The sequence below is a fragment of the Micropterus salmoides genome, unplaced genomic scaffold, assembly GCF_014851395.1.
Source record: "Micropterus salmoides isolate LMB-PRFRI ecotype aquatic unplaced genomic scaffold, ASM1485139v1 Ms_hic_scaffold_3, whole genome shotgun sequence".
Lineage (NCBI taxonomy): Eukaryota > Metazoa > Chordata > Actinopteri > Centrarchiformes > Centrarchidae > Micropterus > Micropterus salmoides.
The window spans coordinates 10943746-10968828 of NW_024042261.1; the positions used below are offsets into that span (position 1 = coordinate 10943746).

The following is a 25083-nucleotide window of genomic DNA, read 5'->3' on the forward strand; positions in this document are numbered from 1 at the left end:
AAGAAACTGATTGAGGATCTACATTAAACGGGATTATACAAAATGATATAGGCAATCACCATTAAGATGTGAATAACAAACAGAGGAGGGCAGCAAGACAATAGACAATAACCGCAGCAGCAAAGTGTGTCTGGAATGACATTTGTCCGTGGTCAAAAGTACAATGTCAAAATGTAGGGAGGATATATTGTTTGAAATATTGTTATCTTTATATAGAATAAGTAGTTTGGGGATTAATGTTCAGTTGTTATGGGTCCCAGGACACATTGGCATCCAAGGGAATGAGATGGCACACACATTAGCTAAAAATGGGTTGAAAGTAAATCAGGTAGAGGTGGCAGTACCAGTAAGCAAAGTAGAGATCAAAGCATATGTAAGGAGCAAAACTAGTGGCAGAATTTATGGGATAATGGAAATAAAGGAAGACATTTATACAAGATTCAGCAGAAAGTGGGGGAGGAAAAGACACCGGGGAAGAGCAGGAGAGAATAGTGTCAATTTAGCAGAATTAGACTAGGTCAAACAAAGTTGAATGCATCTCTGCACCTTGTTGGAAATGGTGAGGCTGTGCTGTTTGAGTGCACTAAATACTCAAACGAAAGACTGGCTTTAAGAAATGGACTGCAACATGAAGGAATTACACAAATGGACATTAAAACTATTTTCTCAAATAACTCCGGAAAGATGGAGCTCAAACACATCTCATCCTTTCTACAACAAACTGGACTGAACACAAACACATTTAGGCAGAAGCAACTAAAATACAGTAGGTGGCGATAATGCTCCATCTGGTTGTAAGTCGCCAGTAAAAAGAAGAAAAAGAAGATTTGTCCGTGGGGCGAGCGCGCCCTCCTACGGCCACCTGCCGTCATCGCGGAGTGTAACCACCACCACTGTTTGCCATGGCACGAGTCGTCCAGAGGAGGCGCTAGACGCTGCTGCAGGGACAACCGCTCCGGTGCTTGCGTTACCAGTCGGACTCAGAGAAAGAAGTAGGAAACGGGCCGCACATTTACCTACAGTAAGTTCACCATCAAGGGGAGGCGACGAACAAGGACAACAACGCATATTTCGTTCCAAGGAGCACCTGAGTTGCCTTTGCTGTCTTGACAAATCGGGGGAAACTAGTAAAAACGCCGTGTACAAGGTAACGGTACTGTGCTTTGTATATAATGTTGCATTGTGGTGTAAGGCTAAAGTAGCTAACAACGGTCGCCTTGAAGTTAGCTCGTTTACTAACGTTACACTTGCTAACGTTAGCATGGTGGGCAGCTCTCGGCGTGTAAAAACGTCTTAGCTGAACCTAGCATGCTGTTGGTGATCTGCTAAAGTCCGGCATGGGCTTGAGGACTAAGGCGAGGAGCCACTACCAGGCCTGGCTTACGTTATGCTAAGTTAGCTGGCTAGCTGACGTTACCAATATTAAGTGACAAAACTGATCATAAATTGACTCACTTCCTACACCCATAGCTTTTTTTAAATGAAGCCAAATCAGCTGGGAAAGGTTTGAAAACATCATCAGGCCCGTCGAGGCCTTCTGTGTGTCGACAGCACACACACACTTTCACCAAGCAGGACAGCCTGCAGTAGCACTATTGTTGTGGGGACAGTGATTGAATATTATAGGCCACAGTAGCTCACAAACATACACAGTGATCAGTCATGTAAAAAGTAAAGGTGGCTGAATCGCATATCTTACTGCGATTCAGCGTTGTCTCGCATTTGGTAACGTTATCCACATAATTATTCAATGAGCAAGTTTCCATTTTGTTAGTGTTGCGCAAAGTTGGCAGGCTTCACACCATCACAAACCAGGCATGGATAACACAGAGGGGCGGTGCTCACTGTCAGCTTCATGTTGGCCAGCTTACCGTGCCGCGGGTTGGCAACTTGTTTGACTTTTGTTAGTTATGTAAGTCCTAACATTTGATAATAAGTGTAGCAGACGGGGATTTGGAATAGTTTGTGACACATGTAGATCAGCTAGCTAGTCGACTCGACTGGTATTAGCTAACGTAGCTGCTGCGCGCTAGCTTACTGTCAGATGATAGCAGAGCATCTGCTGCCGTCTGGGGCTGAAGGGTGGGGGTGGCGTTTGAGCTGTCTTCTGACACTGCCTTGTTTGTTTTCTGAAAGTTGACTACAGTGACTGTTGTAATCGTGGATATGTAAAGTTAAAGTCTGCTCTGACAAACTTGACGGTCATTTTCTTTGAGAGAGTCGGCAGAGGTTTGGACTTTGCGCCGTTCAGGCCATGTTAGATCAGTCTGTGTAAAAGTCAGGCCCACAGCACCTCTGACGTTTGTTGGCGTAACATTACTCCAGCGCACGAGACCTGACGGCGACCAGCTGATTTTTGAACCTGCCATATGTGTTTCCTTCTTATTTGCGTCACAGATACTGAAGCGGTCCTGCTGGCTAAATTAACAAGCATTAGCCTGTGCGAAAGACGGATTTGGCCACCTGGCGAAGTTAAGGTTTGTCTAGATTAACAAAGATGTAAGCAAATGGCATTTAAGTGCTTGTGTCACCAGTGAACCCGGAGAGAAGTTTTATATTTCAGCTCAGTCACACATGACGCATCATATATGAATGGTGGATTGCACCTCCTACTTAGGTGCTGCTTTGTTTATATTCCTGGCCCCAGCGTTGCTTTCTAAATGTGGACTCCCTGCCAAGACATAAGAGGAAGTGTGACAGCTCGAGGGTTTGCGTTCAGAGTTTAGGATCCCGACAGGACAGCAGGTTGGTGTCAGACTGGTAGTCCAGGTTTTTTTGTTTGTTATGAGTGACTAATGTTTATGATTTGTGGCAAACCTTAGTATATGTAAATGGATGTCTCAAAGTGCAGCATGCTTAATGAAACTATTTTCTTGATGTCGAGACTGGGATTAAGTTTTATTGATATATATTTCTGTGGTGAGCTCTTGAAATAGGTTGTGTAGTCATCAGGCACGACCCACTCTGAGTAAAGCAGCACATTCAGGCTGCAGTGTTGCTATTTAAGCTCTTGTACACTTCTTGTCTGTTGAGAAAACAGGCTTTTGACACACAGTGGTGGTTGGGTGGGTCAGAGAATTGTGTAGATAAGGGTGTTTGTTAAGTAACCCAGTTAAATAAGGCCATGACCATGTCTGTCAGTTGCATCACCTATATCTTTGCTATGGTTTTGTAGCATGGTTTAGTTTTATGTTTAGTTAAATGTTTTTCTATAGAGAGATTGTGTTTATTAGTTTAAATTAGTTACAGTACAGGATGTTTAGTAATGTGTTTAGTGTGTTTACTTGGATTTATTAGTCACTGTTCAGGGAGTGGGTCATATGAGGCTATGTCAACATGGTAACAGTAAACATTGCGTGGTTAATGATTTACTGAAGAAGATTCACTAAATTGTATGACTGCTCGGTGAAGCATTAAAGGTCAAATCTAGATATTATGATCACAAGTTCTAAAAATACATCACCATTTCTCAGGTTCATTTGTATATTCAATATTTGCCTGGTATGGAACTTTATTAGTATTAAGTTCCAGCAATGAGCTTTTTGTTAGGGCTTAACTAAGTAATTTGCTTCACATCAGGGCTTAATAGTGCATTTCATTGGGCTACTTGGAGTGGGAACCTTTGCTACAGATGACCACTCCACAGAAACAATTGCACCAGCTCTGAAAGATAGACTTGGCCCACCAACAGTATCTTTCTTGGCAACAAGCTCCAACGGCACTATCTGCTTCTATCTTTCAACCTGCTGTTGTTGACACGCTACTCCAGAGCTAGAAATCATAGAGTAACTCATAATACTGTCAAGATGATTTGACCACAATAACAGTAGGATCACAAGTCAGATGCTTTTTTTTGACAAATGGTATGTAGGAAGAAACAAATCTGCAATACAACACAATATTTGTGAAACTATTATATACTACTATATATAACAGGTTTGAACTGTTAGCATTTATATTTCTGTACCTTACCTCAGTAACGCAACAGAAAGTTTCACAACACTGCTGCGAAAGAATACATAAATGACTAAGATATGTTATGATAATATAATGCAATGTCAGTTACTTGTTTCACCCCATGAGCAGTAGGGGAGTGGTAACATAGGCTCATTAGATCATTTAGTTTAATTTACAGTGTTTTTACATATAAAACTAGGGATGCACTGAATGTTCGGCCACCGAAATTAATCGCCCGAAAATAGCAAAACAAAAGCACTTTCGGTGTTCGGCCTAATAAGTAAAAAAAAAAAAAAAAAAGGAATAAATAAAATAAATTTTACCGAACAATTACGTTGACATGTCGGCAGTGTGGAAGTATTTTAAAGTGTCGGAGAAAGAGACAAAAATCACCGTTTGCAGACACTGTTCTGCTGAATTGTCTCCTAGCCATCCACTCCATCTGTGGCTGACTTCTTAGAAAAGGCCACACACGGTCTGACCTGCTTTGAGTGTTTCTGTCACTCGTTTCTGAGAAGGCGAATAAGCTAACCACACCTAAATTTGGAGTGCACACATATTCAAGCCTTTATGGTAACTGAAACGGACCAGAGCGAGCTGACAGGCAGGTTAGCGACTTCATCATGTCATTTTCTCTCTTTACAAAGGCAAGTGTTGCAGTATGAGAGTCCTACCTGAAGAGAGGCCATGAAGTCTTCATGTTACGCGATACGAGAACCACATACAGGGTCAGAGTTGATGAATTTAGTGCGAGGATACACTTCTGAGAACGTCCGGTTTTCAAAATAAGGTGTCGATACACTATGGAAATAAGATTCATTGGATTATATTCACAGAAAGTATAAAACATATTACATGTGTCCATTTAAAGTAAATGGACACATGTAATTTACTTTACTGGACCATCTCGGGCCTCGGACCCACCCACCATAGTCTCTCCAAATCCTGTTGGAAAAACTGAGTAAAAAGCACATTTTGACTATTTCATTTATGCAATGGTTTAAAAAAAAAAAGGCAAAATAAATGGGAAAAAAAGTGACTGTACATGTTTGTTATTTGGTATTTTCCATTATGTTCGGTTTTGGTCAAGAACATTCATTTCGGCGCATCCCTAAACAAAACATCACCATAGTTCATGTCACCTAGCCATAAATGCAGTTGCTGTAGATGTATAGCTGTAAGTGGTTTGCAGAGGTTCTTTGATGAAGCTTGGCACTGTGGTATATGTGTTATCCTGTATCTTCTGTTTTTTCAGCCTTTGCCCAGACTTGCATGGCGTCATTCTTGTGTTCTCATGATTATAACTTCTGAATCATTTGCGAGTCACTGGCTATATCTTTGTAATCACCTTCTTTACCCACTACACCACGTACCTTTGTGTTACTACTTGTTAGATTGAGCAGAGTATTGCATAGATATTGTCTGGAAAGACTGGGACACTATTGTTTGTAGGTCATCCGTGAGTTAATAATTTATTTTATACAGCACAACAACATTAATTTAGGTCTGTCTCTGCTCCTTGGGTGTTTTTTACATGCTATTAGACCTCTTCTCAGCAGTCTCTCCGTCTTTACACAATGTTGGACTTTTACCAATATCATATTTTCCAACTCATTTTTGCAGATTGCTGTTGGCTGCCGATATATGCACATATTCTTTCCACCTAATTGCAGACAACATCAAGTCTCCCTGGTAGTGGAATTAACATATTATTATGCCTACTTTTACCGTGATGGCCCAGTGGCAGATGCAGACATAAAATACAATGCTTTTCAAAATGTACACATTCACTGGACAAAATAAGAAAACTTCTGCTAACAGGGTTTTCTTTGTTCTTCACAAATTCATCATCATGAGCTGTTAAATTCGTATTGTTGAAGGAATGCGATTATTGCAAATAACAACTTCGCTATCTGTTTCGGACACTTCAAAAAGCCTCCAAACCACAGACATACTTGTGTTGCATGTGCGTAATTTAAGTGCCCGTCATTTTTGGGTCGATAAGATATTTCATTTTAAAGCGATGACCCACTCATGTTATTTAGCATCCCTAATTACAGGCTCTGATCCAGTTTTACATTTCATTCCTCAGGTGGACAGTCCGCTCCTTGGTTGCTCGTGGTAACTCTCCGCCATGCCTTTCCCCTTTGGCAAGTCCCACAAGTCGCCGGCGGACATCGTCAAGAACCTTAAGGACAGCATGACAGTGCTTGAGAAGCACGACATCTCTGACAAAAAGGCTGAGAAGGTAAGGATTGTGGGATTCATTCCTCTGGAGAAGGAGGGGGTTAAGTAGCTTTGAGAAGGTTGAACTAGTGTAAGTAGTGGTAAGTAATGGTATGTAAATGCCTGTGTGTACTATATGTATTTAATTCAGGCCACAGAGGAGGTGTCAAAAAGCCTGGTGGCCATGAAGGAGATCCTGTACGGGACTAATGAGAAAGAGCCCCAAACAGAAGCAGTGGCCCAGCTAGCACAGGAGCTCTACAACAGTGGCTTGCTCAGCACCCTGGTAGCGGACCTGCAGCTCATCGACTTTGAGGTGAGATTACTTTTCTTCGGAGTGAGGCAGAAAAATGTTTAAGGAATGAGATTGAAAAGTGGCAAACACTAAACACACAAAGTTTATCTTAGGTATAAACACACAGTAAGAATGTGTCTTGTGAACATGAGACAGGGATATGTTTTGAAAATGTACATTCAGGTGGTAAGGACAGTTTTTGACATTTGTGACAACCCTGAGTATTTTGTAGTTATGTGGGCAAATTCATGTCTCCCTGCAATACGTCAGACTGGTGCTGCGTGGTAGCTGCTGCTGCAGGCTTCCCTGACTCACCCTATCACAGCATGACTCATTGTATTGTGTGATCGCTCTCTTCCCCTTTTACTGTCTCCCATCCCCTCCCTGTTCAAAAGAAAAGGCTGGTGAAGAATTGCAAATCACGCGTCCAACATAGAAATACAATTTTTTTGGTGGCTATTTCTCAATTTCCTTGTCATTATCTTAAGAGGACATCGGTTTTCCTCTCCTTGTGCTGAAACACCTAAAATGAAAACATTGCAACAGCGTAGAAATTAAAAAAATACAGTAGTTTCTAGCTCCTGAATGCAGCTGTGTTATAAAACCTTTTTGTGTATTGTATTCTCAATTGCAGTAGTTCTCAAACTGGGGGGCGTAGAGCCACTTCAGGGGGGTCGTGGATGTTGAGTGGACCTAAAGTTGCATGAATATGATTCATGTGGTGACACAAACAAACAAAAGTGCCCTGATGCAGGCAAGGCTATTTTGCTAACCTGAATCTTGTTTATTTTAGTGACCTCTATTGTTAATGATTGATAAAAATGAATGAATTTTGCTGGGGGGGGGGGGGCATTATCTTATTTTGGCTTCTGAACAGGAGTGTGACAGTAATAGTTTGAGAACCACTGCTGTTGTATTGCATATACCAACTACTGCTTTATCGAGCCTTTATGTATATATTTATATATGTTTAAACTGCATGCTGAGGGCTACACCCTGAAGAAGGCTGTTTGTCCTGCTACGTGCGGCTTGTTACACAGGTCTTTGAACAAATACAAGCATTGTCTATGTATTTAAAATTTCACCCTGAAATAGCCATCTGAATAAACGCTTTTAAACTTTTTGCCAGAAGAGTGCCATGGACCTTTCTTTTGTTGGTAACGTTATGTATGCTTTATCTGTTACCTCCAGGGAAAGAAAGATGTGGCTCAGATCTTCAACAATATCCTTAGGCGTCAGATTGGCACTCGGACGCCCACAGTGGAGTACCTCTGCACCCAGCAGAATATCCTCTTCATGTTGCTTAAAGGGTAAGGAGGCACACACACATGGAGTAATCATGCTCCCATTGAACATTTAGTTTTTACTCTATTTCTGGATAATGTTGCTAGCAACTTCCTTAGTAACACAAAGGGAAGTAAAAGCACCTGATTTAAAATGGTCTGACTGTTGCCTAAAGAAGAAAAAGAAGCTCAAAGCAACGTTGAGCTTTGGCAGAAGTTGTTCCTGTGCTCCATGAGTAAATATAAATAAAGCTGATTTACATCATTATAGCTCAAGTGAGTAAAAGGATTTAATACTTTTAAATCTGGATTTATACATATATACAGTATGGTATATACAATAGAAAATACTACATTGTCTCATGCTTTTAAGAAGTGATATCTGCAACAAATAATGTGCCATTGTCTGTAGTTCAGCTCATTGAAAATGTGACTTTTCTTCTAAGGGATGCGATTTAAGAGTTTGTTCTGAGAGAACCTAAAGCATGCAAATACTCCCATTGTGCTGGACCTAATGGGAACTTCCCTTGTTCTGCAGTGGGTGTGATTTCTCTGTTAAATTGCTCTTTGTTGTGGTCTTTTTTAAAAACCGGCCTGAGCATAGTGTGCTTCTCTTTCACCCATCTCAACCACTACTCCTCATTTATACATTTTATAACTGATGTGTTCAGTCTCACTACTGGAGTGTTCCTATATCATGAAATAAAGAAGCTAAAACAGGGGCCGTGTGGTCATATTCCTTTGTTCTGGTTAAAAACCTGGCAGTAGAGTTCTGGACAGTCTGGAGTCGATCAATAGATTTTTGGGTTAAGTAAGTAAAAAGGCTGTTGCAGTAATCCAGGCCTGATGAAATAAAGGCGCGTAAGATGGTCTCAGTGTCCCTAAAAATTAACATAGATCGTATTTTTGATATATTTCTAAATATCCTACTGCGATAGAAAATGTTAACCTCGTACAACAGGGTTGTTTCCGTTGAGATGGTGGGTATATGAAGCATCATGATGTGTAATGAAGAAGAAAAACACACACACACACACACATATATATATATATATATTTGCGATCAATAAATGAATGTTCAATACACTGCGTGTGTGTAGTTTGCTTCTATATGATAATGAGGCTTAGTCCTGTGTTGCTGTTATGTGCAGGTATGAGTCTCCAGAGATTGCCCTGAACTGCGGTATCATGTTGAGGGAGTGCATCAGACATGAGCCGCTGGCCAAAATCACGCTGTGGTCAGAGCAGTTTTATGACTTCTTCAGATATGTGGAGATGTCCACCTTCGACATTGCCTCAGATGCATTTGCCACTTTCAAAGTAAGTTGACTCAGATGTTCAGCTTTTAAAATGTAGCAAATTTTGTTTTGATTAATCCTCTGAAGCATCTGTCAATCTTGATGTCTTTAAGCCAGTGACATCTTTGCAAAAGTATAATTTTTAAAAGTTACTCAGTAGACGTACTGTAAGTGATTAGCAGAGGTGTCTCTTTAACGTCTCCTTTTCCTTCTTCCTGCTATTTCGTTGATGGTGGTTTTTACATTATATAATTTTAAACATTTCAATGAATAGGCAGCTCAAACAGTAAATTTAATCATGTGTTTGCTGCAAGTACTTGCTGCTGCTGATATTGCTAATACAGTGACACAAACAGACTCAGAGACTGCATAAGGAGCCAGTAATGGCTTTTATAATGGGAAAAACGGGATCAAAGTTATGCAATGATTCAGAGACCTGGGCCCCGTTTCAGAAAGTGGGATTAGTGAAAATTCTGGGTATGTTAAGCCCGAGATGAGGGAAACTCTGGGTTTTCCGTTTCAGAGAGTGATATCAGATAATCCCTAGATCAGTAACTCTGGCAACTGATGCTGTGAACCTACACAGGAGGTTCACAGCAGGATAGGTTGGAAACTGTCAGTTTCTCTCTGACGCGCCCTGCGAAGCCTGAGGCGGCTGTCCTCTCGTTTCATTTCCTCATTCATTCTGTCGATATCGATGCACATATCTGAACACATTTACATCTTCAAAAACTTTAAAATCCCAGTTAGATAGGCTATTAGTTTTTTACCCAAACATGATCTTGAACATGACCGCTTTATGATCAATCTGTCATCGATGTATGGACAGATCTTCGCACATCGTGGATTTATCCTCAGCATAAAATCAGTCTTTAGGTATAACGCTGCGACTCTGTGGACAGTTGCACTGAAAACACTTAGACTACTGTGGGCTACATTACTGCAGTAATCGCTGTTTAATATGTAGGCTAACCTATAAAACTGATCAATCAACAGTAATCTTTCATATTGTAGTCGCACTGATTGGAACATTCGTAGTTATCAACTGGAGATAATGTGACTATTTCTGAGTGAGAATGACTGGTGCAGCTGAAACAAACAGGCCTAAAGGTTTAAAAGTGAGTTTTTCATTACCTACTGATAGTCTGAATATGTTTTGACAGCATTAATAAAATACAAAATGTGCAAGATTTTATTAATGTAAAATGGATGTCTAAAACTTTAACCTAGACACATTTTCCACTGCGAAAAATAATAATAATAGGCTAACCTGCTGGGTGTGAGTGTGACTTTACAATCACAGGTTCACAAGTAAACTGTGTCTTTTATTTGATCTATAGCCTACCTATTTTCATAATCAGGTAGCTGATTGCCACCGGCATTTTGTCCCGTCGGGTTACAGCTTAATAAATATAGCCTTCCTATTTAAATTCGAATGTAATGGGCTGTAGCACTTTATCATTCATTAAGGAAAGTCTAGTCTGGTAAATGATGAATGAGCAATGCTGTGTAGCCTAATAATAATAATAATAATATAGCATTGATTCTTCTTCCCCTTCTGCGTTTTAGAGTCTATCATGGTCTGCATTGGCACGCATTCATATTTCTAGCTCCACCCGATTAAAATGGAGTGTCTGCCTTTATTTACCCGTTGCCATGGTGAATCGTTGTATCGGAGCTCCACTGATGATGTCTTTTTATTTCATCCCCAACCACGCGCTTCGATCAGGCTCAACATACTCAGAGTTGATTGAACTTATTCTGATCAGCTGTTCTGGAACCAAAAATTCAGAGTTTCCCACCTCACGCTCAATCAGCTCAGAGCTCAGGGATAAGCTCAGAGTTTGTTAAGCCTGCTTTCTGAAACAGGGCCCTGGACGCACTGCTCGAGTGGTCATGAATCTGCCTCTCATTTTCAAAAGAAATTCATAGTGGCTTTTGTGGAAGCCTTGTCAAAATCTTAGTTTCTAATTAAATGTAAGATTAGAAATGGGCCATGTAGTTGTAGTCATGCTTAATTTCGAATTTATAACTCTTAAATGTATTGTTTCATACTATCATACTGTCATATTATCATTTAAACCACCACCAGTAGTTTGCTGTTTGTTCAGCCGTCTGTCAGCGGTACTCTGTTTTAAACGTGTGCTATTTGGACAAACTTTAACACCACTGCTTGACCTGGTGTTAAAGGACTTCATTCATGACAAAGCACTTTTTATTCAGTCCAGAAAAAGGATTAAATTGCTAACATAATTGCAACAGATAAGCCAGTCTTCTTATGTCTTTGAAAAGGATTATGTCCAGAAATATCACTAATCACACTGTAACCCAAAAACATTTTTTCTGTCTAAATTTAGCGTTTCAGGGTTTGTTTGTTTTTTTGATGAAATTGCAATGCATCTCTAAGGATTATTTCTGCAATTGTTTCAGTTTGTTGTACCTACAATGTCCAAAAAGGAGACAAATGGGACCCGGTTAAGTCATAAACATTTTGTCGTTATTTCTCATAGTCTGCATTGTCTATTTCCAGGACCTCCTCACAAGACACAAGCTACTGAGTGCAGAGTTTCTGGAGCAACATTATGACAGAGTAAGTCCACACACCTAGTGTTTAATAGGGCAGAGTGAAATAGAAAGGCTTTAAATTGGTATGTATGTTATGTTTGCATATGGCAATATTTCTGGGTAGCAAAAAGAAGAGAATCGTTATGTGGAATTCAACTTGTGTAAGATGACAATTTCTAAAAATCTTCAGATGAATGTGGCAGTCTGGGTATTTGGCATGCTGGCTGTCTCATTTCTATCAACATCAAACCAGCCATTTGGGACATGATTTGCAGGCTGTGAACACAAAGTAGCTGTCAGTCTGTGAGGGGAAGTCTTTCATTTCCTTGTCACTGTGTTTTGATACAAGACACAGATGCAATTGTGAAAAACAGTACTTGGCATTTAGATGACTCTCTCTCCCTACTTCTTCCTTTCTCTTTCTAGTTCTTTAGCGAATATGAGAAATTACTCCACTCAGAAAACTACGTGACTAAAAGGCAGTCCCTCAAGGTAAGGACCCTGCGTCGTGTGAGTAAGCAGGTCTCACGTAGAGCTGCAATTCTATTTAAAGATTGGGTCTTGTCAGAGTGTTGGGTTTCTCTATACCATTCCCTCTTCATCACCTTGTTCTGACTGCCATCTAGTGGGCACTACATTTGACATGTCTTCTGAAACCCTTTTAGTGTTATCGTCACTTGCCTTATGCTGCCTTTAGGGCTAACTTTCACCGTAATCTCAACATTTTGCATTTTGTAGCCCTGAAGCCACAATCTGTATAATCAAAATTTATTTGGACACAAGAAAATATTCAAATTAATACTTATTTCTGTTTCTAACTCTGAACTGATTTAGTTATTGGGGGAGCTGCTTCTTGACCGGCACAATTTCACCATAATGACAAAATACATCAGCAAACCAGAGAATCTCAAACTAATGATGAACCTGCTACGGGACAAGAGCCGCAACATCCAGTTTGAGGCTTTCCATGTTTTTAAGGTAAAAAATAAATCGCACTTTTGACCACATCAAAGATATGATTAAACATAGTGCACAATCTCTGAACATATATGAACATTCTTGTGATCTTCCTCCACTACCAGGTGTTTGTGGCCAACCCCAACAAGACACAGCCAATCCTGGACATCCTGCTGAAGAACCAGACCAAACTCATCGAGTTCCTAAGCAAGTTCCAGAACGACAGAATGGAGGACGAACAGTTCAATGATGAAAAGACTTACCTGGTCAAACAGATCAGGGACCTCAAGAGGCCTGCACCCCAGGAGGCCTGAGGAAGGGTGCAGAGGGTGGGGGGAGGAGCCACCAGGACCATGTCTGGACAACATCCAGACAACGTCTGCTTAACGGACCCATCAGCAGCTGCTGTTCTGGTTTCTGAACAAAAATTGAGGAAACAAATGAAAAACCAACATACCCATATCAACTCATCAGGAAGTCGCAAGCTCCTCTGCTCCTCAGTGAACATTTGATTATTTTGTAAAAGATTTTTCAGTCTTTTTCCTTCAAAAGAAATAAGAGAAAAATAATAGATGCTGCTGCTTTCTTGCACATTGAGACACAGTAAGATATGTTATGACACAACAGTCCATCAAACCTGGTGACAGACAATGTCCGTGCATTCAAAGTAAGGCAGACTTCTTGACACACACACACACCAAGGAACAAAAGTAGACACGTTTACACGCATAAATGCATTACACAAGAAACATGCAAACACATACTGCAAAAATATCAGCTAAAACCTTGTGATGGAAATGGTACGAGCAAGTTGAACATTGGTGTGTTTGTTGCATGCCTTGAAATGTGACAGATCCATGGCTGTACCCTGCGTCGGCTCTGTGATGGCCTGCCCAGTCTGGCTCCCAGGTTCAGTACCACAGACTCGGAAATGCACGTGCATCACAGCAACCGCTACAGTTTGTATCAATGCCTTCATCCAGTAAAGCAACCGTGGTTCATTTTAGCGATTCATGGGGAGAAGCTCTCAGATGCCATCACACAGAACCATTTACCTCCTGTGTGCTTTGTTACGACACAGCACTTGAAGCACGTGAGGAAAGGAGGAAGGGATGTAAGGTCTGAATTTGGTAAAGCCCAAGAGTCGGGTGTCTTTATTGTTTTCTGGGACAGGGTGAACGTGTACATATGCCTTTTTTTTGCTTTGTAGATTTTTGTTTAACCTTGACATATGGAGATATATATGACCTTAAACATCAGGTTTTCGGTTAATTGTAATCAAATAACTTTCTAAACCTTAAAAGAAACGAGAAACAAGTTAAGTGACATTGTTTTTGCATTTCATTTTACTGCTGAAATGGTTGCTGGTGGGTTTCTTTGTACATAACTTAAAGGGCCAGCTCACGTTTAGCTAACCTATAGGATATTAACAATTTGTACAGCAGAGGAATGTCATGGTATTAGCTCTGGATCTGTTAATCCTCTTTTTTTATTCTCCATCTACATTTTGAGTATCTCAGACTGCTGAAAACGTGCTGGGGTGTGAACAGTGCAGGAGGGGAGGGATGGGATTGGGAGAGCATTAACTGAAACATTAAAGCCTGCGTGTTTGTGCACTTTGTGAGGTGCTGAGTGATCAACATTGCCTAACTGGAGTCGAGGATTGCAGGGATTTCCCCATCCTCAATTTCATTAACTTGTGTTTTTCCCCCTCATTCTCACCACTCTGCTAGTGGCAAGGGAGTGCTGTGTGGCGTCACAGTGAGTGCGCTTCAGGGGTGAGCGCATCAGTACATTGGCAACTCGGCACATCATTCTTATCCTCCCCACCCCCCCTTCTCCTCATGTTTGAGCCTTTCTCTTTGGAGGGTTTATAATTCCAGTACAATTTATGAGTGTAAAGCATTGTGGGTAGTGGAGTATGGGCGTGGTGGAGCCTCATGGTGCTGAGAAAAACTGATGAAACCACAAATGTGTTAATTTAAAAACCATTTCAATGCAGACAACAGCGCTACTCAGATAGCCCTCATGGTTCATTGAACATGCATGTTCCCCCACTGGCTGTGCATGATGCTGTACTAAAGATGTTGTACTGGAATTGTTTATTTTTTCCAAGTATTTAACAACATTGAAATGTCAAATTGAATTCATGGCTGTATGCTGAGCTTGACTCCAGTTTCAGCATAGAGCGTGTGGGTGCTTTCAGATGTGTCAAAGGCCTGGGCCCTACAATTGAAATAAAGAAGAAAAAAACCCTATTTGGAATAAAATAAAGCTGTGGTCATTTTTAACAACTCATCTGTCAAATGTCTCTTAACATTGGTGCATGTTCATCAGCTTGGTATATTGAAGTGGGACCTTTTCACCAGTGGTGGAAGACAGATTTATTTTGCTCACATATAAATACACTCCGTTATATATAAAAGTCATGCAATCAAACATGTATACAAGTACAAGAGTACAATCAACTTTCTTATCAAAAATAGAATCACTCATTATGCAGACTGGCTCCTTACAAAGGCAAATGTACTGGACAAATTTATTACACCTTTACCACCTATAAGTTGTTTTATTGATAGCCTGTGACTAATCTATAGTCATTTTTTAATAAATATTGATTACTCTATAACGCATCATTTGAAAGTGCTACCTAGCATTTTTATGTTGTAGCTTGTGGAGTTGGAGAAACCACTAACAAACTTAAGACTTAAATGCTGTTTATAACAGTGCGTTACAATTTAGAAGCTCCTTGTTTTGTAGGAAAAATATGAATCTGCAAAGCAACTTAGCACTATGGCTGGCAGATAAATGTAGATGAGTAAAACAAATACAATAGTTCCCTTTGAATTGTAGTGGAGTGTGTACATAATGGAAATACTCAACTGAAGAACAAGTACCTCTGAGCTGTACTATATTCTGCCAGTGCTTTGTCTTACCTTAGTTTCACTTAGTTGGAATTAAGTTAATCATTGAATATTAATTAAATGAATATTAAAAACAGCTAAACACAAAGCATGAACACAAAACAGCCTATTAAGTGACCATTTAGTTTGTCTAGACTGCCACATGAAAGCCCCTCAGGTTTTTTTCCATCATAATTGTGTCATAATTAAGTTTCATGATTATGAAAAAGCATCTGATAACTATGGCTTAGTGTCTCATAATTGTGAGCTACTATTTAAAAATAGAATACTTAATTTTTTTAAAAAAGCAGCTGAAACACAAATATAAAAAAAATAAATGCAAGCGTCCATGAGATTGTGACATGAATTGTACCTAACTGTACAAAATAAAAATGTAACAATTGATTTCAGTGATCATTAAATATCCTGCCTTTTATCATGTATTAATTTTGCAACCCTGCGTTTGGTAATCACTCCCCCTGTGTTTGGAGGAAATCCATTCACAACAACAATACAATTACTATACAATCGATTAATGCACAAATAGGGGTTTATTATCAACACTTTTCAAGCCCCTTTCGTTTTGGTTGTGTAATGTTATATTAGTGGAGGAAGATTGAATTGTTTCATTAAGCTAGAATAAGCGGTTGTTAATTGGCGAACGTATAGGCCACTGATTAAATGTGAGCTGATACAATGGTGTGTTTTTTGAATGGAGTTCGTTACGGCACTTCAGAGTGAACAGACAGCAGCGGACTGGTCCTTTAAGGGCAGATAGGCTCATTTAAAAAAAACAGAACACTTCCGGTAGATAAAGACAAAAACAGACCGAGAAGCAGCCTAGAGGTGAGTAGAGGACGGTCCGTCGACGAGGTGTGGGGATTTGCTTCAGAAGGGTGGCCAGCTATCGTTAACAGCAGACGAAGAGCGAGAGCACCTGCAGCAGACCGACAGACAAACGGTGACACCGAGCCATGGTGAAGATCAGCTTCCAGTCTGTCGCGGGACAGAAAGTGGAGAAGGAGAGCGATGGCGACAAGACCGAAATTCTCATTCCTCATCCGATGGCGAGTAACGCTTCGCTTATTGTTATTTACCTTATTAACGTTAACAGTGTTTGTTATTGTGGTCTTCATATGGTATTCAATGTAAAGCCTACCTGCTGTGGTCAGACTCTCCTGCCTGGTGGGTCTACAGGAAAGCCTGCTCCTGCACAGCAATGAAAAGCAGGGGGATTTTTGACAGCATCTATCGCCATTTGGTTGGATATAAAACATGTCATTGTTGTGAAGCTTTGCTCTGCGCCACTGCCAGTATGCTTATTGCAGGCTTGATGCAAGTTAAATAATGTCAAATGCATGCTCTTTGTTTAGGACTGCCTAGAGGATTAGAAGCAAAAAGCTATTCAACAATAGAAAGGCTTTGTGCTGGGCTTCACAAGTAGCATGGCTTCTGACGATTTTGCCCTTCAATGCAGATATAAATAAACAACTCCCCAGCTTTAAAAAGGTAGAATGCAGGAAATGCATGAGCTTTGGCTGACAAAATGGCAGATGGCTTGCTGTGGCTTACAGCGCATGCAAGATTATTTTTCACAGCTCTAAAGGAGGCAGAGTCCTCAACTTTGCCGTAGCAGCATCCCAGCATCGCCTCAACCCTAATCAAACATATATGACCGAGCCCCGAACATGAGGAACCATAATGGAATACAGATAGGACATCGGGCATGCATATAAAGTGAATATTTCAAAAGTACAGGGCTGGAGTGGCAATGTGACTTTGAAATCGGTTCATCCAAATGTATTGACCAGGAGACACAGGCCTCCTGGTGTGTCACGCTCTCAGCTGGTGTGAAAGAGCCTCTATCTCTCTCAGTGGGGTGGGAGAACACAAAGTGAAAACTCACAGAAGTGTGCTTTCGCACATACACAGTCGTCTTCTTGTCCTTATGCATCCACAAAGAACAGTAAAATGAAATGAATGCATCAGACACTGTGCAACAATATACAGCATTTTCTGTAGACATTCTGAATCACAGCTTTTTGTGTTTTCTCCTTTTGTAACATGATGGAACATGTTCACACAGTATTTGGTCAACTTTTTTTTGCCATTTCCCATGCACACAAATTTATCTTTCATAGCTCAGGCTAAGAATAGCAACCATTGTTGTTTCTTTAAGAAAATTTTACCTGCCACAGCATTCGGTGCTACAGTAAGCACCAAGCCACTAGTCATTATTTTTGTAAATGGAAGCACACAGTGAGTGGCTACTATCTGTGTGTAGTGCCACCCTGCCAACAAAGGTTTGTGCGCGTGGCACTGGCAGATGGGCTGCTAGACTGGAGGCGCCTGGGATGATTACTCACCATCTCAGTCAAGTTTTCATCACCAAGCGCTCCATCATCCCTTCCTCTGGCCGCGCTCAGCGCTGCTAATTCCTGATTGAAATGCAGCATCGGCATTTCTATGAGCTGCTATTTTAGCAGTCAGTTAATTCGGGTCATTTTCAGCTGCTCGTCACGGTGAAGATGAGTAAGCTGAAAGTTGGATTGAAGCTGCCTGGAAAAGCCTTTCTGTGCCCGTTTGCAGTATTAATGTGACGTCTGTGTGTGTGTGTGTGTTTTTCCAGGATGAGGAGGAGCTGGTCCTGCCACTGCGGCCCAAAAAGTCTCCCCTCAATGGCCTGTGCTGCCTGACGTTTGGCCTGGTTGTCTTCATGGCCGGTCTGGTCCTTGCCTCCATTTATGTCTACCGCTACTACTTTATACCTCATGTAAGACCTGAATACTGTGTCCTGTATGTCTCAGATTGGTCAATCAAAAACTGTATTCATAAATGCAATCATGCCCTTAGTTTTTATTGAAGTCACTACTGTATAAGAAGGATATTCTTGTTACAGACTTGTTTCCGACTGTTCCAGCTGGTGTGTTGATCTAGATGCTGATTTGTGTGTGAGTGCAGATCCCAGAGGAGAACCTGTTCCACTGCAGGGTGCTTTACGAAGACTCTGTGTATGCCCCGCTCCGTGGGCGTCAGGAGCTGGAGGAAAATGTCGGCATTTACTTGGCTGACAACTATGAGAAGATTACTGTGCCCGTGCCTCACTTCGGAGGCGGCGACCCCGCTGATATAATCCATGACTTCCACAGAGTGAGGGCAAACACACACACATGAGATACACTCATAACTCCTAACCATTTTTTAATGGCACACTTCAAACTTACAGAAAAAGGAAAAAAATCTGAAATGATAAATTAAATGTAAAACATGTTTACAGCTCTGTGAGGCTATACTTAGGCACAGCTAGTGCTTTGAGCCTAATGCTAACAAGCTCGCAATGACAATGCTAAAATGCTGATGTTAGGCAGTTCTAATGGTTAGCATGTTAACCTTCCTAGTTTAACATGCTAACATATGCTCATTAGCACGATGTCAGGAATGTCATTTGCTTTTGAGGTATTTGGTCATAAAGCAAAATATTGGACATATTGAAAATTTGACCCAATGGTTACTCTAGATGAAAAGACGGTGGATCACCAAAGTCAGTTGGACTCATGCTCTGGGGGCTGTGAAATTCTGTACTAAATGTTAATGGCAATCAATTCAATATTTGAGGAATTTCAGTTTCAGCCAAAATAGTGGATGGACCATCCAGCTGACATCGCCATGTCAAGAGCCCAACCATTACCATGGCTACAATTATTCCAAATTTTTCACAAAGAACTGCCAACACATAACAAGAATTAAAACATCAGTACAACAAAATCTAAGCACAGGTCTTTGGAGTGGGTCTTAATAAACTGCTTTATTTTCCAGGGACTGACTGCCTACCATGACATTGCTCTGGACAAGTGCTACGTTATTGAGCTCAACACCACCATCGTGATGCCTCCACGCAACCTTTGGGAGCTACTTATCAACGTCAAGGTAACACAACTGCAATCTTTGGCAATTTAATTTCTTCATGAGCACCGTTTTTGTCTTGAATTCTTACCCTCGCTGTTCTCCAATAGGCAAAATGCAAAATAGGCTCTGCCAAAGAGCTTAGTAGCTAGTGAGCTAACAGCTACAACGATAGCAAGCTTGTAAGATGCTAGTCAGCCACAAGAGCTCTTTAAACTTATTTCTATTTTCTTTGCCTTTTGTTTTCAGGCTTGTAGATAATTTCATTAAATAGTGTTATTAAATAGATTAGGGTTATTAATATATTTCATTAATGGCTCATAAGCTACAGAGCAGGGACAGACTGGGAGTAAAAAATGGCCCTGGTCTTTGATCCAGCCCAGCCCACCAGAACGGTTCACCGTATACTCGACCACAGCCGCCCTGCTAATGCATGCACGTACAAACTCGACCAGCCTCTAATAAACCACCTAGCAGCGTCACAGCCATTAATGCCTATGACAGTACTACTTTAAAAAGGCTGCAGAACACACACTGAAATTGTCATGATTGAACTACCTCACAATGACACGAAGCCTTGAGATAAAAATGTTGTATTAACACATGTAGACACATCTACCATTCAGCTTCACCATGTCTGGCTTTGCTGTCCTCTCTGTCTAATCTTTCACCCGTGAACAGGGCTGTGGCATCTTACTCTTCCCGGTCTTAGCGTCTGTGGCCCTGGTATTAGTACTACTACTACGGAAGGAGTCTGTTACTTTTTTACATTTCCTTTCTAAGACCTTTGACTCTTTTGTCTCTGAACTTTTCAGCCTCACCCTTTAACGTTTTCAAACTCTGCTTTTCCATTTTCTGTTGTAGCTCGTTTTCCAGCTGTCAGTTGCGCTGTGGTATGTGTGAGTGAGACAGAAGGGGCGGGGCTAAGGGCTGCATAGACGTTCATATGGAATAGACAACACGCCTGGGGAGCATAGGCGGAGCAGGGGGGTGGCTAATTGGGCTTAAGCCCCGAATGTTTTATCAAAAGCCCCGGTTCTTTTAGGTTTTTAAAATAAGTTCAACTTTGTTTCATTTCCCCTCAGTCTTTCTGCCTGGAGTGGCAAAACAACGGAGCAAAAGCTCTTTTACCGTGGTGGCGGTAATGCATCTTTCAGCCGGTTTGCCAGCCGCTAATTAAAATTATTAAAGGAGAAGAAAAATAGAACTCTTCTTCTTTGTCGTTGTGATAGGGGGCTGTTGTCTGTGTTGTTTCACTGGCGCCCCCTCAGTGTGTGTGTGTGCTAGCTGACTAACCAGCTGATGTTATAGACAAAGGTTTTTTACGTGGAGAGGTAACCGCGGACAACTGTTTCAGGTTTGTGAGTGCACAGCTGTAACACTTGAGTTAAGTGACTGCATTGCTGCCTAGTTAGGAGTTATTAGGTGACATTATCTCACTATTAGAGATGTTCGGCCGATTCCGAGGCTTGTTTCCCTCCTGTGAGGCGCACAGTTTCAATACATTGTATGAAATGATCATCTCAGGGCGTCTTAGAGCTGATCTCAGCACATTAGTGGGATAAGAGGAGAGAATAATTGAGAAATATGGCGAGAAAGATATGAGAGAGTGTGAAAAGTGGGTGCTAGAGAATAATTTAATATTGCGGAAAAGTTCATTTTCTTTCATAATTTAATAAAAAAATATTATCTTATAAATATTTCAAGCCTTTTTTCATTTTGATGAGTAGGGCTTACAGCTCATAGAATCAAAACTCTAGTATCCAAAAATGTATTCAAATTTCAGAATAAATTATTTATCATACAAAAATGTCGACCTGAGTTTATCAGCTAATTTACTCAAAAGCTTTTTAAGTCTTTAATCTCTGTCTAGTTCTGGTGCTCACAATTAACTTTTCCAGCATATTCAAAAAAAATATTTAGATTTGATCTTATACCTGTACTAATCTAACAAGAGTAATAATAGGCTAGTTTAATGAATATCACTGTCCAATCACATCACATGTCTGAATCTTAAAAGTATCAACCGTCAGGTTAGGCTTAACCCTAACCCTTTTTGACTTTTATTGCACACATGAGATGAAACTTATTAGTATCAGCGAGTTATGGTGGCGTTTTGGCCTCAGTCTAAAGGTTTTACACGTCATTAGATGCAACTGTGTTTGCTTAGCTTAAAGCCCCAAAGCTAATGTTAGCTGATCAGACTGATCAGATGAGTCAACTAGGGAAGAGGAAGGACAGGCGTCACAGCAAGGGACAGCAGGTGGATTAATTGCAGTTAGTGATCCAGGGACACCAGAAGAAATTAATGTGAAAGCAGGTGAAATGGAACGTTTAGGAGAAAGGAGAGAATAGAAGATAAGTTAAGGAAGCACGGATGCCAGAAGTAAAAGTAAGAGAATAAGATATGCATTTAAAATGTTTGCTTCTTTATGATGATATAAGTTTATGATCAGTAGGGGTGAGAGAAGGACGGTGGTGACCATGAAGGAGCTGAAATCCGTAAAGTAAATTAGGGATGCAAACTAGTCCTTTTAATCTAATGAGGAGACGTTTTGTTTCGGATTTTAATCTGCAAATGAAATGCTTAGTAATTATCCATAAATCAAAAAAAAAGATGATGTGGAGATTTAATAATCATTTTATAATCGCATCGCAGCCCTCTGAATCGTAAATCAAATGGAATCGTAAGGTGCTTAGAGATTCCCACCTCCAATGATGACCAGAAACTGTTGGGCCATATTTCTACCGTGCCTTGGTTATGTAACTTAAAGAGGTGGTATTATGCTCATTTTCAGGTTCAAAATTATTATTATTTAGAGGTTGTACCAGAACAGGTTTACATGGTTTAATTTTCAAAAAGCACCATATTTTTTGCCATACTGCACATTGCTGCAGCTCCTCTTTTCACCCTGTGTGCGAAGGCTTCGTTTTAGCTATGGAGTGATACATCTTGTCTCTAAATGATCTTTGTTGGGAGTTGCACATGCGCAGTTCCTAGTTAAGGACTACTAGCCAATCAGAAGCAGAGAAGGGCGGGTTCAGCGAAAAGACGGTAAACGGCTTCGATTCAGCTGTAGGCTACATGTTGCCGACCAGGTTGGCAATTTAGACTGGAGCAACAGTTTCAGAGTGGTGAGTTATTAATCTGTAACAAAAGTATCTTTCATCCATAAAGTTTTAACTGAGCTCGGAATCTACATGACAGTAACAACTTTATGTCCATTGACTGCTTTGAGGGTAGCTAGTGTTTGGACGGGAGAGGAGAGGTGTGCGCTGAAGCTCAGTGTTTTTCCACCTGTGTTTTTGAGGGCGTGTCCGAGTAGTCGCTCAGCGAGCATTATGACACGTATTTTCATTGTGACGTCACAAGAAAGAGAAGTAAAGGTTGGACTACAAATTAGATGTTTTCAGGCAGTTCAGAGCAGAGTTTTCTTGAGATATAACTCAATAAAGGAGAGGGGAAAAAGCCAAAAACCATAATACCACCTCTTTAAAAATAGTAACATCACATAAGTTATGTCTCTTTTTAGTTGCCAGAAGAGAAAATGAGAGATCCTCAACATTTGTTGTGTTTTGGATTAACTACAGCTGGAGAACAATTAAATAAAAAAAAAATAGATTGTAGCTCTACAGGACAATTATTTTCCGAAGAAACATTCATCTTTTTCCCAGATAGTGTATAGATTTTTAGGCATTCTATCGTCTCAAACAGCATTTAGCTGGCTTAAGGGGAAAAAAATTAGCCCCGGAGGTGTATGTCCCCGGACCCACCTAGGTTTGGGCTAAGCCCCGAATGTTTACAGCATCTGGCTCCGCCTCTGCTGAGGAGAAAGGGAGGTTGGCCCATGTTGCTCAACCTTCTGCCAACGTTTTTATTATTAGTAAAAAAGTATAGGCTAAGGAAGGCGCGGAGGTTGGCCGGCCCACCGGGAATTGTCCCAGTACTCCAGATGGCCAGACCGCCACTGCTACAGAGCTAGCAAGCTTGCAAACTGACAGCAAGCTAGCTTGTTAAACATTAACACATTTGATTAAAAAGACTTGGTTGTAACATTGACTCCTGTCAACACTTTAAATGAAAATGCAGACACCGAATGTAATCTATGTTTGGACAGTTCGGCCCACTATATGGCACTTGAGTGTTTCTGTTGAGAAACATATACCAGTGAGGTTGTTGTGGTTGTACCTCTGTCTCTTGCAGAAGGGAACATACTTGCCTCAGACCTACATCATCCATGAAGAGATGGTGGTGACTGGCAAAGTGCACAATATGCGTCAGCTGGGACCCTTCATCTACCGCCTGTGCAATGGGAAGGACACTTACCGCCTGAACCGCCGTGTCACCCACAGACGTAAGTTGGGGTTAATGGAGGGATCAGTGGAAACATAAATTTAAAAAAACAAAATGTCACCTGATTGGATGGCAGTACAGTGTTTTTGTTTAAGGGGCCGAAGTAGCTTTATTGTTAAGTTCAGCACGCACCGAACAAAGTCACGTCACTGATTCCCCTCTCTGTGTCTCACCCTGTTTCCCTCTCAGGCATCAACAAGCGCGAGGCGAAGGACTGCCACCACATCCGTCACTTTGAGAATAAATTCGTGGTGGAGACGATTATCTGCGATGAAGCGTAAAAACGACTGTCACCCGTGTCATCCCACCCACCCAAAGGCACATCTCCAGTCACTACCCCAGCCACTGTAGCATCCTCCTGTGGATCTGCTCATGTCTCAGTTGCACTTTACTTGTGATTTAGGTTTGATGTCCTTTTGTAACAGAAGTTGTTTTTTCTCTATCTGCCTGTTTTTCTTTTTTCGTTCTATTCGGTTTCTGATGTATGATGCAATACTAAGTTGTTGGTTCTATCACAGGATTTTCCTTGTAGCAAAGTTCTTTAGCCAGTAATGAATTATACTTTCAAGACCTCTCCTCTTCCTCTGAGAATTTGTCTGTTGTTTACTGTCATTGGGGAAGATGACTGTTTCTATGTGTTGTCAAGGTGACTGTGTCACTGTTTTTCCACCTGCCCTGGAGGTTACTTTGTGTCTCCTAGTTCTACTAACAGTCATCTGTGCAAAGCATGAAGCCGTGCTTTCATGAGCAAACATTATCCATAGATTTCAGGGTTTTTTTCTCATGTTCTCTGTAATGTAAACACGTAATAACTGCTGACGACTAGTTGCTTGCATTTTTATCCTCTTGCCTGCCTGTTGCTTCCTTGCCCCGCTTTCTGCTTTTCATTTCCTACTTAACATTATTACACAATAGAAGTTAGAAAAGGTCGCATTAGGCATTTAAACTGCATTCACTTTTTCGTATAATATTGCATCATAATTGAAACTGGTGAAGACGGATAGTTATTTTTGATGTTCTCATTTGTCATCAGCTTTTCTCTTTTATTGTCATAATCATCAAGTTTTTTTTGCGCTGTCTTCATCAAAGCCTTCGTGAATCATCTTAAAATAGTGTCTTTGTTTTCCCTTGCATGTGTTATCTATAAGAGAAAAACTGCACTGTTAGAATGTTTTATAAAACAACGTTTAAAGCCTTAGTCCAGAGTCAGAGACTGGACTAAAGTTAATGCAACACAAAGGGAGTATATTATATGGTATGTTAGTTAAACAAAACCAACTTTGACCTGTATATTTTGTCTGCTGATGAAATCTGTCTGAATAAATTAGTAAAAATAACTAGG

At 40.7% G+C, this 25083-nt stretch overlaps 2 protein-coding genes across 4 annotated transcripts; both read left to right on the plus strand.

The window, feature by feature from the left end:
* Positions 1 to 955: 955 nt before the first annotated feature.
* cab39 (calcium binding protein 39) lies at positions 956 to 14875 on the plus strand. Of its 3 annotated transcripts, none has more exons than XM_038692281.1 (9): positions 956 to 1147; positions 6050 to 6205; positions 6335 to 6499; positions 7670 to 7788; positions 8913 to 9081; positions 11590 to 11649; positions 12051 to 12116; positions 12459 to 12602; positions 12707 to 14875. In XM_038692281.1, exons 2-9 carry the CDS (start codon positions 6092 to 6094, stop codon positions 12893 to 12895), a joined length of 1026 nt encoding a protein of 341 aa, XP_038548209.1. In that variant the 5' UTR covers positions 956 to 1147; positions 6050 to 6091; the 3' UTR covers positions 12896 to 14875. The 3 variants fall into 3 exon arrangements, with proteins under 3 accessions (XP_038548209.1, XP_038548211.1, XP_038548212.1); XM_038692283.1 differs by lacking the exon at positions 956 to 1147 and adding an exon at positions 1968 to 2477; XM_038692284.1 differs by lacking the exon at positions 956 to 1147 and adding an exon at positions 2502 to 2745.
* A 1434-nt stretch (positions 14876 to 16309) lies between these two features.
* itm2ca (integral membrane protein 2Ca) lies at positions 16310 to 25083 on the plus strand. Its single transcript, XM_038692285.1, has 6 exons — positions 16310 to 16551; positions 18114 to 18257; positions 18446 to 18634; positions 19301 to 19411; positions 23592 to 23742; positions 23931 to 25083. Exons 1-6 carry the CDS (start codon positions 16459 to 16461, stop codon positions 24020 to 24022), a joined length of 780 nt encoding a protein of 259 aa, XP_038548213.1. The 5' UTR covers positions 16310 to 16458; the 3' UTR covers positions 24023 to 25083.

Bases quoted from the DNA above. Each gene is read 5' to 3' on its own strand.
- itm2ca (XM_038692285.1), top strand. From the start codon at position 16,459: ATGGTGAAGATCAGCTTCCAGTCTGTCGCGGGACAGAAAGTGGAGAAG. The intron at 16,552-18,113 runs GCGAGTAACGCT...GTGTTTTTCCAG, and splicing joins TTCTCATTCCTCATCCGATG to GATGAGGAGGAGCTGGTCCT. The intron at 18,635-19,300 runs GTGAGGGCAAAC...TTTATTTTCCAG, and splicing joins TAATCCATGACTTCCACAGA to GGACTGACTGCCTACCATGA.
- cab39 (XM_038692281.1), top strand. From the start codon at position 6,092: ATGCCTTTCCCCTTTGGCAAGTCCCACAAGTCGCCGGCGGACATCGTC. The intron at 11,650-12,050 runs GTAAGTCCACAC...TTCTCTTTCTAG, and splicing joins TGGAGCAACATTATGACAGA to TTCTTTAGCGAATATGAGAA. The intron at 12,117-12,458 runs GTAAGGACCCTG...GAACTGATTTAG, and splicing joins CTAAAAGGCAGTCCCTCAAG to TTATTGGGGGAGCTGCTTCT.